The following is a 13,455-nucleotide window of genomic DNA, read 5'->3' on the forward strand; positions in this document are numbered from 1 at the left end:
CACACTCGCCTTTCGTAAATTACTCAAGACCCGTCTATACCGCCAAGCATGGGGGAGTTGAGACACCTTTCCCCCAGGCTTTTTTATATTTATGTTTGGGTATGTATATGTTGTTTGCTTTTTTAAATATGATAGGGTTTTATGTGCTTTTTAATTAGATTTGTTTTCGCTGGAATATTGTTTTTATTATTGTTGTGAGCCGCCCCGAGTCTTCGGAGAGGGGCAGCATACAAATCTAATAAATAAATAAATAAACAAACAAACAAATAGAGTGAAATTTATTCAATTCTTAAGCGTGCACTGCCAAAAAAGCCACTGCAGTCCTAGGCTGCATTAACAGGGACAGAATCAAGATCACGTGAAGTGTCAATACCACTTTATAATGCCTTGTTTTGTTTACTTTTCAGCACGTTGTACAAATCTTGGCAATTGGGTTGATTTGCCCTACAGTTCCAAATACCAAAATCAAGACAACAGATTAAAAAGTCACCAACCAAGCTGAGAATGCAGACCAGGATAGAATGTTTAATGACTCCCTCCTTGCTTCAATTTATTCCCCAGATCAAGAGGATAAATGTCATCCTTTCACCCCATGATTCAAGTTAAACCTGGAACTTAAACTCCCTATTTGCCCAGGTTCGCCTGGTGCACCAGTTGCGGCCCTATTTGGACAGGGAGTCATTGCTCACAGTCACTCAGGCCCTCATCACCTCGAGGTTCGATTACTGCAACGCTCTCTACATGGGGCTACCTCTGAAAAGTGTTCGGAAACTTCAGATTGTGCAGAATGCAGCTGCGAGAGCCATCGTGGGGCTTCCAAGATTCGCCCACGTTTCTTCAACACTCCGTGGCTTGCATTGGCTGCCGATCAGTTTCCGGTCACAATTCAAAGCGTTGGTCATGACCTTTAAAGCCCTACATGGCATTGGACCAGATTACCTGCGGAACCGCCTGCTACCGCATGAATCCCAGCAACCAATAAGGTCCCACAGAGTTGGCCTTCTCTGGGTCCCATCGACTAAACAATGTCGTTTGGCGGGCCCCAGGGGAAGAGCCTTCTCTGTGGTGGCCCCAGCCCTCTGGAACCAACTCCCCCTGGAGATTAGAACTGCCCCCACCCTCCCTGTCTTTCGTAAACTACTCAAGACTCATTTATACCGCCAGGCATGGGGGAGTTGAGATACCTCTTCCCCCTAGGCCATTACAAGTTATGCATGGTAGTTTGTGTGTATGTTTGGTTTTATAATAGGGGTTTTTAGTTGTTTTTTATTATTGGATTGTACATGTTGTGTTTATTATTGTTGTTAGCCGCCCCGAGTCTACGGAGAGGGGCGGCATACAAATCCTATAAATTATTAATTATTATTATTATTATTAAAACAGGAAATGATAATTTGTTAACAGTTAGAAAGAGGCAATCCAACAACTCAACTTTGGTTGCGAGACGTCGGGGAGACGTATCTGCCAGCCTTGAGGTCCACCTCAAACCCAGGGTTGACCCCAAAAATCTTTGTGGATTCTCTAACATCCATCACATAATTCAGTCAAACCTAAATTGTGTTAAAACTCGGTTTCAACCAGTTTTTCTTTTTTTGTTGTGTTTTATACTTTGATAAATAATAAAAACTTAGTAATAATAAACTCAGTTTCATTTAGAGCCAGCTTTTTTAAGATCTTCCGGAAGGATGCGTCCTTTCTTCCGAGCTTTAGTCTTCTTCTTCTCAATCCTGGCCAGTTTTTTCTCCTTGATGTTCTTGCGACGTTTCTCTTGCCGTTGCTGCATTCTGTCTACCACCTGTTCGGTCCGCTTTTCCCATTTCCTCTGACGCTGGGCTTTGCGCTTCTCCTTGTGCTTCAAGGCGGCCTTCAGCTTCTCTTCGTCATCGCGGATCTTCACGCCCTCCGCCTTATAGAGGACGTTGGTCCACTGCATCTTCGCCTCCAACTCCTTGGCCTTCTCCTCATCTTTGGCCTTCAACTCTTCCAGCTGGGTTTTCCGAGTTTCCAGCCGGGTTAAGAGTTGCTTGTAATTCTTGCCGGTCAGTGGTGTTAGGTTGCCTTTGATGGATTTTCTTTTATCCTCCTTCTTCTTCGCTTTGTTCATCTCCTCTTCTGCGCCGGCCTCCACTTTGTTAAACAAGAGGTCAGTTTTGCTCTCCGCCTTCTGCTGGGTCTCCGAAACCACGGCAGACGACACCCCTTCTGCCGTTTCCTTCTCTAATTTCTCCTTCATCTTGATCTCTTTCCTCCGGCGTTTCTTTCTCTCTCGTTCGTACTTTCTTCGCTGGCGTTTCTCCAGAACGGCAGGGGACAGGGCTTGGCCACTAGCCTGCAAGAAACAGGAAACCGTCAGGATTAGTACTGACCAAATGTGATTGATTTGATTTATATGCCGCCACTCTCCGCAAACTCGGGGCGGCTCACAAGGTAAAAAAAATACATAATAACAAATCCAATACCCACCAATCCAATTACAATTTAAGCTAAAAAATTCATAAAAAACAACCCCAGAATATTAAGAAACAAGCACACAATCAATGTAATATCCCAAAGCAGGAAGAAGGATTATAATTAATATAATGATTGTTAACAAGTAAAGAATGCTGAGTCACCGTGAATCTACAGAATGTGCTACAACACGATTGGTGGATAAATGTATAAAATGTGATGCACCTTTGCATAGCTGTGGTTTGTTGTGGGTGGTCTGTTGTAGGTGGCTTGTTGTGAATTAAAGTTGGTTTGCTTATTGATTGATTGATTGATATAACAATCCAAAGGTGGGTCTTGAGTAATTTGCGAAAGACAAGGAGGGTGGGGCCCGTTCTAATCTCTGGGGGGAGTTGATTCCAGAGGGCCGGGGCCGCCACAGAGAAGGCTCTTCCCCTGGGTCCCGCCAAGCAACATTGTTTAGTTGACGGGACCCGGAGAAGACCCACTCTGTGGGACCTAACTGGTCTCTGGGATTCATGCGGTAGAAGGCGGTTCCGGATGTATTCTGGCCCAATGCCATGTAGGGCTTTAAAGGTAATTACCAACACTTTGAATTGTGACCGGAAACCGATCGGCAGCCAGTGCAGGCTGCGGAGTGTTTCAGAAACGTGGGCGAATCTAGGGAGCCCCACAATGGCTCTCGCGGCCGCATTCTGCACGATCTGGAGTTTCCGAACACTTTTCAGAGGTAGCCCCATGTAGAGAGCGTTGCAGTAATCGAACCTCGAGGTGATGAGGGCATGAGTGACTGTGAGCAATGACTCCCTGTCCAAATAGGGCCGCAACTGGTACACCAGGCGAACCTGGGCAAACGCCCTCCTCGCCACAGCCGAAAGATGATGTTCCAATGTCAGCTGTGGATCGAGGAGGATGCCCAAGTTGCGGACCCTCTCTGAGGGGGTCAATAGTTCTGCCCCCAGGGTAATGGACAAACAGATGGAATTGTCCTTCTTGGGAGGCAAGACCCACAGCCACTCCGTCTTGTCTGGGTTGAGTTTGAGTTTGTTGACACCCATCCAGGCCCCAACAGCCTCCAGGCAGCGGCACATCACTTCCATGGTTTTATGACCTTTTGTGACAGTCATTAAGCAAACCACTGCAGTGTTTATGTTAGTGACACGTCGTTAAAGGGTCTCGCTTCTCCACTGACCGTGGTTGTAATTTTGAACAGTCATTAAACAAACTGTTGTAAGTTGAGGACTACCTGTATTTTAAACGCCCCCCATGAGGATGTGACAAAATATGGCATCATTGTATTATCTATCCAGAGATCAATGGTTACATTCTCAGACAAGTAATAGAAGCCCAAAGGTAAAATTTGAGGCTACTACTCATTTCTTCTGGACCTAGAAAGCTAACTTTGAAAACTTTCTTCTCATTCCTACCTTCCCAGAAATTTCTTCCATTTTGTTGTGTAGCCTCTGCCGCAAGAAATCCATTGCGAAATTTGTGCCAGGTGCCTTTTTATTCCCTGGGTGGATTTAAAAAAGAAAAAACAAGATTAAAAATTGTAGCCCATCCGTGCAACACTCCACAAGCTTCAATGCCTACCCTCAAAACGTCACTACAGAGCACTGCACACCAAGACAACTAGACACAAGAACAGTTTTTTCCCGAACGCCATCACTCTGCTAAACAAATAATTCCCTCAACACTGTCAAACTAAGTCTGCACTACTATTACTACTACATTTTTCTCATCATTCTTTTCACCCATCTCCCACTTTTGACTGTATGACTGTAACTTGTTGCTTGTATCCTTAAGATTTTTATTAATATTGATCGCTTCCCCATTGCTTATTTGACCCCTATAACAATCATTAAATGTTCCTGTTGTGGTTGGCTCTGGCCCAGCTCCTGCCCCAAGGACTGTGGATGTGGGGGAGACATCCACATGCTGCAGGCCTGTTTTGCCCCCGGTGGAATCTGCTGATGAAGGCTCCTCTGACCAAGAAGACATGAGTGACAGGGAGGAGGAGAGTGGGGCAGACAGCTCAGAAGGAGATCAATTATCTAGCTCCTCCTTGGATTCGGAACAAGAGTTAATGATACAGTCACGCATGCGGAGAGCGATGCATAGGCAGCAACAACTGAGAGATTATTATCAAAGAAAATGAGGCCACCTGTGGTTGGGTGGGGCTGTGGTCATTAGTGAGGCTGCTATAAAGAGCAGCCTGTGGGTTTGGCCATTGTGGAGGATTATCTGATCGTTGTGTTTCGTGCCTGCTTTACTGACTTTGACCTTTTGTGTGCTGATTTCCCCCCGCTTTGAAACTAAACCAGAGCAAACGGTGTTTCATTATGTGAAAGAAGAAGGACTGTGAATTGCCTCACAGCTGCAAACTAAGTATCACAGAACTGATAAGGGACTTGTACAAATGACCAGTTTGTTTGGAGACCAGTGCTCTTGGCTATACCAACAGAGGGCTTGGTTTAAGTGAATTTTCATTATAAAGAACATTGGTTTGAATTTTCAAACGTGTGTGTGTCTGAAATTTGTACCTGTGAATTTTTGGGAGGAGTCTACCCGAGAGCCCGACAGAACAGTTCCCCATCATGATTCTTGACAAATGTATCTTTTTCTTTTATGTACACTGAGAGCATAAGCGCCAAAGACAAATTCCTTGTGTGTCCAATCACACGTGGCCAATAAATAATTCTATTCTATTCTATCACCTAGCCAGCTTTCATCCCTAAGGCAAGACTAGAATTCCCAGTCTCCTGCTTTCTACATCAGCCTCATCTTCACCATTAGACCCGACTGGCTCATTCCCCCTTCTATCGCATTCTTACCTGTAACGCCAGGTGTTACCAGCGTCTCTTTCTCATGCCTTTCCTCTGCACTGGCACCAGGTGTGATTGGGGCAACTGACTTTGGATTCTTAGCATTGGAGCTTGCTGGTTTGGCTGGACCTTGGCTAACTTTGCTCCTAGAATCCCCCAACGTATTTTTCTTTTTCTGATTTTTTTCTTTCTTCTTCTTCCTCTTCTTCCCAGGCGGAGTGCTCTCGTCCTTCACCTTGCTTCCAAACATTCCTTTGAAAACAGAAACCAATCCATTTATTATTTTAACTAATTTATTTATTAATTTAACTAATGCCGTGATCAGACTAGAGACAGAGACCTTGGCTTTTCTGGCAGGCCTGGAATTATTATTATTATTTTATTATTTATTAGATTTGTGTGCCGCCCTTCTCCCACAGAGTTGGCCTTCTCCGGGTCCCGTCGACTAAACAATGTCGTTTAGCGGGACCCAGGAGAAGAGCCTTCTCTGTGGCGGCCCCGACCCTCTGGAACCAGCTCCCCCCAGATATCAGAGTTGCCCCCACCCTCCTTGCCTTTCGCAAGCTCCTTAAAACCCACCTCTGTCGTCAGGCATGGGGGAATTGAAATTTTCCCTTCCCCCTAGGCTTATAGAATTTATACATGGTATGCTTGTATGTATGATTGGTCTCTTAAATTGGGGTTTTTTAGATTGTTTTTAATATTAGATTTGTTTATATTGTCTTTTTATATTGTTGTTAGCCGCCCCGAGTCTTCGGAGAGGGACGGCATACAAATCTAATAAATACAAACACAAATACAAAGACTCGGGGTGGCTCACAACTAGGCTGATTGTAAGTATGTACCGTATGTTTTTTTTATAATATTGTTATTTATTGTTGTTATATTTATTCCAATTGTTAACCGCTTAGAGTCCTTTTGGAGTGAGTGGCATATAAATAAAATAGAATAGAATAAAATCCTAGTGACTTTGCATCGAAAGCTGCAATCTGAGTGTTAAAAGACTTTTAATCTCCGAGACAAATATAAAGGTTGCCTAAACCAGTGATGTTCAACCTTTTTTGAGCCACGGCACATTTTTTACAATTACAAAATCCTGGGGCACACCACCAACCAAAATGACACTCTTAACACACTATATATTATACATATAGTTAATAATATAGTTTCTAAATGTATTTATACTCAGTGTGAAACCTGGGCCTGTTTCGATGAACACAAACGGGATATTGAAATTTTCCCTTCCCCCTAGACTTATAGAATTTATACATGGTATGCTTGGATGTATGAGTGGTTCTTTAAATTGGGGGTTTTTTAGATTATTTTTAATATTAGATTTGTTTACATTGTCTTTTTTATTGTTGTTAGCTGCCCTGAGTCTTCGGAGAGGGGCGGCATACAAATCAAATCAAATCAATCAATCAATCAATCAATAAATAAATAAATATCCTGGCAGGAATGGTAGTTTGGGGACCCATGTTTAATTTCCCCACGGTACACTTGACCATGTCTCGCGTCCCACTGGTTGAAAAACACTGGCCTAAACCCCTGGTGCTCTGCCCAACCGTTCCAAAAATAACAATTTTACTGTTCTAATTAGAATCTTCTTTTCAACGCCCAGTCAATCAATAGCAAGACGGGAGGCACAAATACATTTAATCCATAAATAATAAGAACTAAAACTAAATTATTGGGGAAGATTGAGAATGTGACTTTTCTACAGTTCCCGGAGGTAAATTGGTGTCTCGGAAATCATACCAAACTTTCTTTTCGGCGGCTCACGGAGTTCCTGGGTGCAAATTTTCTTCGCCAGCGTCTGCAGGTAAAAGTCCGTGGCAACTAAGTTGGCCATTTTTAGAGCGATGCCCAACCAAGATCAAACCAGATTTTCTCCAGAGGGAAAACGCCTCTGAAATGATGAGGGGTCGCCAGTCAGCCCTTCGTGAAATCCTGTGCAAAGAAACACCAAACTGATGAATAATGGAGGGGGGGGGTCAAGTTTGATTGTGAAAGCCACGAAGCTGACCTTCGGGCTTTTTATAAATGCAAAGGGAAGATTCAATTGATCGATATTTTTAAGACTTAATGTTGAGTTAGATGGATGTTAATGTCTATTGTTTGATGTTCTATCTATCTATCTATCCATCTATCTATCTACAGATCTATCTATCTATCTATCTATCTATCTATCTATCTACAGATCTATCTATCTATATCTATCTATCTATCTACAGATCTATCTATCTACAGATCTATCTATCTATCTATCTATCTATCTATCTACAGATCTATCTATCTATCTATCTATCTATCTATCTATCTATCTATCTATCTACAGATCTATCTACAGATCTATCTATCTATCTATCTATCTATCTACAGATCTATCTATCTATCTATCTATCTACAGATCTATCTATCTATCTATCTATCTATCTATCTATCTATCTATCTATCTATCTATCTATCTATCTATCTGATTTGTATGCCTCCCCTCTCCGTGGCCTCGGGGCGGCTAACAACAATGATAAAAACAGCATGTAACAATCCAATACTAAAACAACTAAAAAGCCCTTATTATAAAACCAAACATACATACAAACATACCATGCATAAATTGTAAAGGCCTAGGGGGAAAGAATCTGTATAGTCTGGAGGACAGAAGGAAAAGGGGGGACATGATCGAAACATTTAAATATGTTAAAGGGTTAAATAAGGTCCAGGAGGGAAGTGTTTTTAATAGGAAAGTGAACACAAGAACAAGGGGACACAATCTGAAGTTAGTTGGGGGAAAGATCAAAAGCAACATGAGAAAATATTATTTGACTGAAAGAGTAGTAGATCCTTGGAACAAACTTCCAGCAGACGTGGTAGATAAATCCACAGTAGCTGAATTGAAACATGCCTGGGATAAACATATATCCACTCTAAGATAAAATACAGGAAATAGTATAAGGGCAGACTAGATGGACCATGAGGTCTTTTTCTGCCGTCAGACTTCTATGTTAGATTAGCAGAATAGAGTAGATGCTAGGGTAGTAGATGCTTGGAACAAACTTCCAGCAGACGTGGTAGATAAATCCACAGTAACTGAATTTAAACATGCCTGGGATAAACATAGATCCATCCTAAGATAAAATACAGGAAATAGTATAAGGGCAGACTAGATGGACCATGAGGTCTTTTTCTGCCGTCAGACTTCTATGTTTCTAAAGGAGGGAGGGAGGGAGGAGGAAGGAAGGAAGAAGGGAGGGAGGAAATTGAAAAATGAAGATGGAAAGAAGGATTAAAAGATGCTGAAGCAGGGAAGAAAGGAAGGGAAGGAGGAGGAAGAAAGGGGGAGGGAAGAAGAGAGGGAGGGTGGAAGGAAGGAAGTTGAAAAATTCAGAAGAAAAGATGGATAGAAGGATTAAAAGCAGGGAAGGAAGGGAAGGAGGAAAAAAAGGAAGGAGGAAGTAAGTCAGTTGAAAATGCAGAAGATGGAAAGAAGGATTAAAAGAAGCTGAATCAGGGAGGGAGGGAAGGATGGAAGGAATAATAATAATAATAATAATAATAATAATAATAATAATAATAATAATAATAATAATAATAGTAAATTAGATAATTTATTAGATTTGTATGCCGCCCCTCTCCGGAGAAAGGAAGGCAAGGTTAATAAATTAGTAAGCCAACCCCCCAAATTTCCTGAGCGAGGACGCTTCGGGGCCTGGGGAGAGAAGTCCATCACCTGGTTGGTGGGGAAGGGGCAGCGGGGTCCGGATCGGGTTCAAGATCGAGGGCGCAAGACGTGCGCAAAAGGGAATCCCCGCGCGTAAAACGGGGCGCGCTCCCCACCAGCTTTGCCTCCTCCACCACGTGGCCGGAGAGGTTCAGGCTTGCCAATCGATCCAAGTCCCATCCCTTTGCCAAAAAAAAAGCAGCTCGGGGCTCGATTCGTGCAGCCTTGGGTTATTATGGGATGACGGAGGGGGTGGGGGCCAAGGCAAGGGAGGGGCGAAGAGAGAGAGGAAGAGCTTTTGCGCACGTGCTTTTGGCTGCTGGGTTGGATCCCGTGCGCGCGCGCTTTCCCGGGATCGCCATTGCGCCTGGCTTTTCTTTGCAAATCCAGAGGATCGGGCCAAGCAGCGTTTTTTCCCCATCTGATTTCCTTGCGATGTTGGAACGTTTTGCTGATAAACAGCCCAGACCTTTCAATAAACTCCAAGAGAAAGAAGAGCCAAAGATTATTAACAAAAAACTCACATCGGGCTCCAGGATCATTGCCAGTTTTGACTTTAAAAAAAATTAAGCAAACCGCAAAGTAGCTGGCATTTTAAATGCCGGGTTTCACTTCCGTATTTTTCCTTTTTATTTCTTTATTTTAACAGAATTTATTTTCATTTTTTTCTTTAAAACATCAATACAATAAGTACCATAAGTAATTCTGCATGGTTACATTGTTGTGTTTCCTTCGAGCATCATCACATTTATAACTTATATACACTTAGTCACGTTATACTTAAATCTTATTTTTATTTATTTATTGGATTTGTATGCCGCCCCTCTCCGTGGATTTTTGTTACTATAGCTATAGTGTTTTTCGTTTTTAATGCATGGCATCATGCGAAGTTAAAAAACCCCCAATCTCTACCAATGTGCCATTGAAACACACTTTTGAAAGCTGTGGAACTGCGGAACATAAAAGTAACCCACTCAAACTTATTTTGGGGTGTTTTTTTGCAGTTCACTTTTGGGACCTCCTTTCCAACATCTGCCTTAGTTTTGCAGTTCAGTACTTAAATCACCCATCAAAACATCTTATTTTTTGCAGTTCATTTTTGTGGCATCCTTTCCCCAAAGCGGAGAAAGAGAGAGAATGTGTCACATATTTTGTCTCGCAAAGTATTATCCACACCTTGAGCACTACCAAACTCAGCTAGCCTCCTACAATAAGAAAACGAATATTTTTTAAAAAGAAAAAAAGAGTAAAGTTTCCCACAAACCGAAGAAATCCCCATTGTTATCTTTCATTTTTCAATACTGTTCAATGTCTCTAAGCTTACCTGATTTTTTAATATCACTGTCTGGTGGAAAAGTTGTGGGTCCCTTAACTATCTCCATTTGGTACCTTAAACCCTGTTGGTTGGGTATTTGGGGGTTTGTCACTCAGCAGTATTTGCGGGCTTAACGGTTTCTTCTTCTCAAAGTCACAGAAAAATAGCAACATTTTTCCCCCTAGTCTGAGCATCTCCTTAAAAGCATTTATTATGATGTGAAATATCTTCTCAAAAAGAAAAATACAATCTTTTTCCAGACTATCAAAACGGCGTTGCAAACACAGGACAACAAGGAGACAGCTTCTACAGGTAGCCTTCGAGTTAAGACGGACCCCGGGATTTGGGGGTTAAACAATCTGAAGTTAGTTGGGGGAAAGATCAAAAGCAACATGAGAAAATATGACTTGACTGAAAGAGTAGTAGATCCTTGGAACAAACTTCCAGCAGACGTGGTTGGTAAATCCACAGTAACTGAATTTAAACATGCCTGGGATAAACATATATCCATTGTAAGATAAAATACAGGAAATAGTATAAAGACAGACTAGATGGACCATGAGGTCTTTTTCTGCCATCAGTCTTCTATGTTTCTATGATTTCTGTCACTAAATGAGGACCGCTCTGCCATGGACATCAGGACGATCCCATGACCTTAGGATGCTACGACTGTTTGTAAATACGAACCAGATGTCGAGCGTCCAGATTTTGATCAGCGACCACAAGAAGGTTGCAACGATTGTGAAAAACGGCCATTAAGTCCCTTTCTACAGTACCGTTTGTAAGTCAGAACTTACAAACTGCGCCCGATGTTTTTGGTTGCTAAAGTTTATTGCTGAAATTGCCGCCTGCACGGAGCGGGGGAGGAATAGCTTTTTAGGGGTGCTCGGGGGCGCCTACTCCGTGCCCATTGATGTGCGGGTGTGAAGGCCCTGAGGTTTGCGGGCCGGGAAGATTCTGGTCCATCGCGCTGGGCAGGGAGGTGGCGAGGCTTTCCAGAGGCGAGCCTGCTGGTTCCTGTCTTCCGAAGGCTTCGGAAAGAGAGAGATTGCTGGCATCGCAGACGCCGTAGCTTGGCGGAAGGAGGTGCCCACGAAGGCAGCGAGGAAAGAGACGAGAGAGAAAGAGAGAGAGAGAAAGAGAGAGGGGGGAAAGAAGAAAGCAAGAGAGAAGCAAAAGCGTTACGAAAACAGCAACATCTATCAGAAGGCAGTACCAACAATTTGCGGGCTTCCTTTTCACCATCAGATTCAGACCTGGGCTTTTTACTATACTGTATATGTATACCGTGTTTCCCCGAAAATAAGACACTGTCTTATATTAATTTTTGCTCCAAAAGTTGTGCTACGTCTTATTTTCGGGGGGTGCCTTATATTTCTCAAATAAGACAAATTCACAGGCAGAAAAGCTGACACCCCCAAAGAAAGTGTACCGTATGGTACACTGATTACGGTACGGTATCTGTCAGTATGGCACCCACACACACTAACGACGGCACTTATACGGTACAACAGCATACTCCCGCTATTGCAGCCTCCGGCCACCAGAGGAACTACAGTCTACGCACTGTAGTGGAGACTGTAATGGCGGCGAGACCGCAGCAGACTGTGTCTCCTGCACTGGACGGTACAAAGCAGGGGACGCCACATTATTACGGTACCGCTATGAACAGCTTTGAATGGTACCATATGTTTTTCCACTGTACCGTATGTAAACTTGACTACGCCTTATTTTCAGGGGGTGCCTTATATTAGCAAATTCTGCAAAACCTCTGACATGCCTTACTTTCGGGGTACGTCTTATTTTCGGGGAAACAGGGTAGTACTATATATTTACTACATAATGAGGAGGCAACAGTCATTGCGATCTCCGGAACATTTAAAAATGGATTCAAAACTACTAAAATTACAGTACTTAGCTTTCTACTAACTTTGTCAGGGTATTAGAATCCCCATGGGATTTTATATATGTGTGTGTTTGTGTGTATGTATTTTCATCCTAAAGCAGTCTGGACTTACATGTTTTTGCTGAATTTAAAATTAAGGGAGACTAGGATAAATCTATTTTGGCCTTGTTCTGGCCTCATCATCTAGCCATACCCTCTCACTGGCTGAGAACTTGCAGCAACATACATACAGTCTGGACTTACGACAATTCAGGATTTCTCTTGCTAAGTTTTAACAGTTTTTAAGTGAACGTTGCCTCATTTTATGACCTTTCTTGCCACCGCTGTTAAGACTATACAGTGGTACCTCTACTTAAGAACCTAATTTGTTCTGTGACCAGGTTCTTAAGTAGAAAAGTTTGTAAGTAAAAGCAATTTTTCCCATAGGAATCAATGCAAAAGCGAATAATGTGTGCAAACCCACTAGGAAAGAAATAAAAGCTCGGAATTTGGGTGGGAGGAGGAGGAAGAAGAAGAGGAAGAGGACGTTTCTTTTCTCTGGGCGCTGGCAGAGGTTTATTCCCTCTCCAAGCGCCCAGAGAAAGGAAAATGCTTCGTTTGCTCTGGGCTGCCAAAGCCTCCTTAAGCACCACTGGAAGGCTCCTCTGGCAGTCTTGCCACCGCTGTTAAGGAAATCACTTTTCTTTCCTGTAGCCATTGGTTCTTCTGTCCTCAACTTACAACACTTCATTTAGTGACCGTTCAAAGTTGTGAAGGCACTGAAAAAAGCGACTTACAAACTGCTTTTCACACTTAATGGCCATTGCAGAATCTCTCCTCCTCCTCCTCTCTCCCCCCCCCCCCCAGTTATGTGATGAAAATTCAGAGTAACTTGGTAACCAACTCACATTTATGATGGCTTGCATGTCCTGGAATGCATGCAATCCCCCTCTAACAGATTCACTTAATAACTGTTAACAGGACAAACCTCACTTAACAACAGGAAGATTGGGCTCGGTTTGGTCGTAAGTCAAGGACTGCCTGCATTTTGTAGCGGGGTAGATCTCCCAAACTATGCCCCACTTTATTCCTTCTCTCTCCTCTAGAAGCTTTGCTCGGAAGCCGACAGAAATTGCAAAAGATTGCAGATAAATTGCCAAAAAGAGAGGCACAAGCTAAGCATAAGAGACAGAAGGGGGCGATCAGAGAAACTGCGGGTTAAATATATATAAGACACAATCAAGAAATAAAATTAAAACAC

General features: G+C 42.9%; 1 protein-coding gene across 1 annotated transcript; it reads right to left on the reverse strand.

Moving 5' to 3' along the window:
* Positions 1-257: 257 nt before the first annotated feature.
* SURF6 (surfeit 6) lies at positions 258-9,192 on the reverse strand. Its single transcript, XM_070758185.1, has 5 exons — positions 9,004-9,192; positions 7,032-7,223; positions 5,283-5,525; positions 3,876-3,961; positions 258-2,329 (listed from the first exon to the last, which is right to left on the reverse strand). Exons 2-5 carry the CDS (start codon positions 7,123-7,125, stop codon positions 1,649-1,651), a joined length of 1,104 nt encoding a protein of 367 aa, XP_070614286.1. The 5' UTR covers positions 7,126-7,223; positions 9,004-9,192; the 3' UTR covers positions 258-1,648.
* Between the last annotated feature and the right edge of the window lie 4,263 nt (positions 9,193-13,455).

The sequence above is a fragment of the Erythrolamprus reginae genome, chromosome 8, assembly GCF_031021105.1.
Source record: "Erythrolamprus reginae isolate rEryReg1 chromosome 8, rEryReg1.hap1, whole genome shotgun sequence".
NCBI lineage: Eukaryota > Metazoa > Chordata > Lepidosauria > Squamata > Dipsadidae > Erythrolamprus > Erythrolamprus reginae.

What these genes read in the sequence shown, in the direction of transcription:
- SURF6 (XM_070758185.1), bottom strand. Translation starts at nt 7,125, where the DNA reads ATGGCCAACTTAGTTGCCACGGACTTTTACCTGCAGACGCTGGCGAAG. An exon ending in GCCGCCGAAAAGAAAGTTTG is followed by an intron (nt 5,526 to 7,031) that starts GTATGATTTCCG and finishes CTGTTTTCAAAG; the next exon opens with GAATGTTTGGAAGCAAGGTG. An exon ending in GGTAACACCTGGCGTTACAG is followed by an intron (nt 3,962 to 5,282) that starts GTAAGAATGCGA and finishes AAATCCACCCAG; the next exon opens with GGAATAAAAAGGCACCTGGC.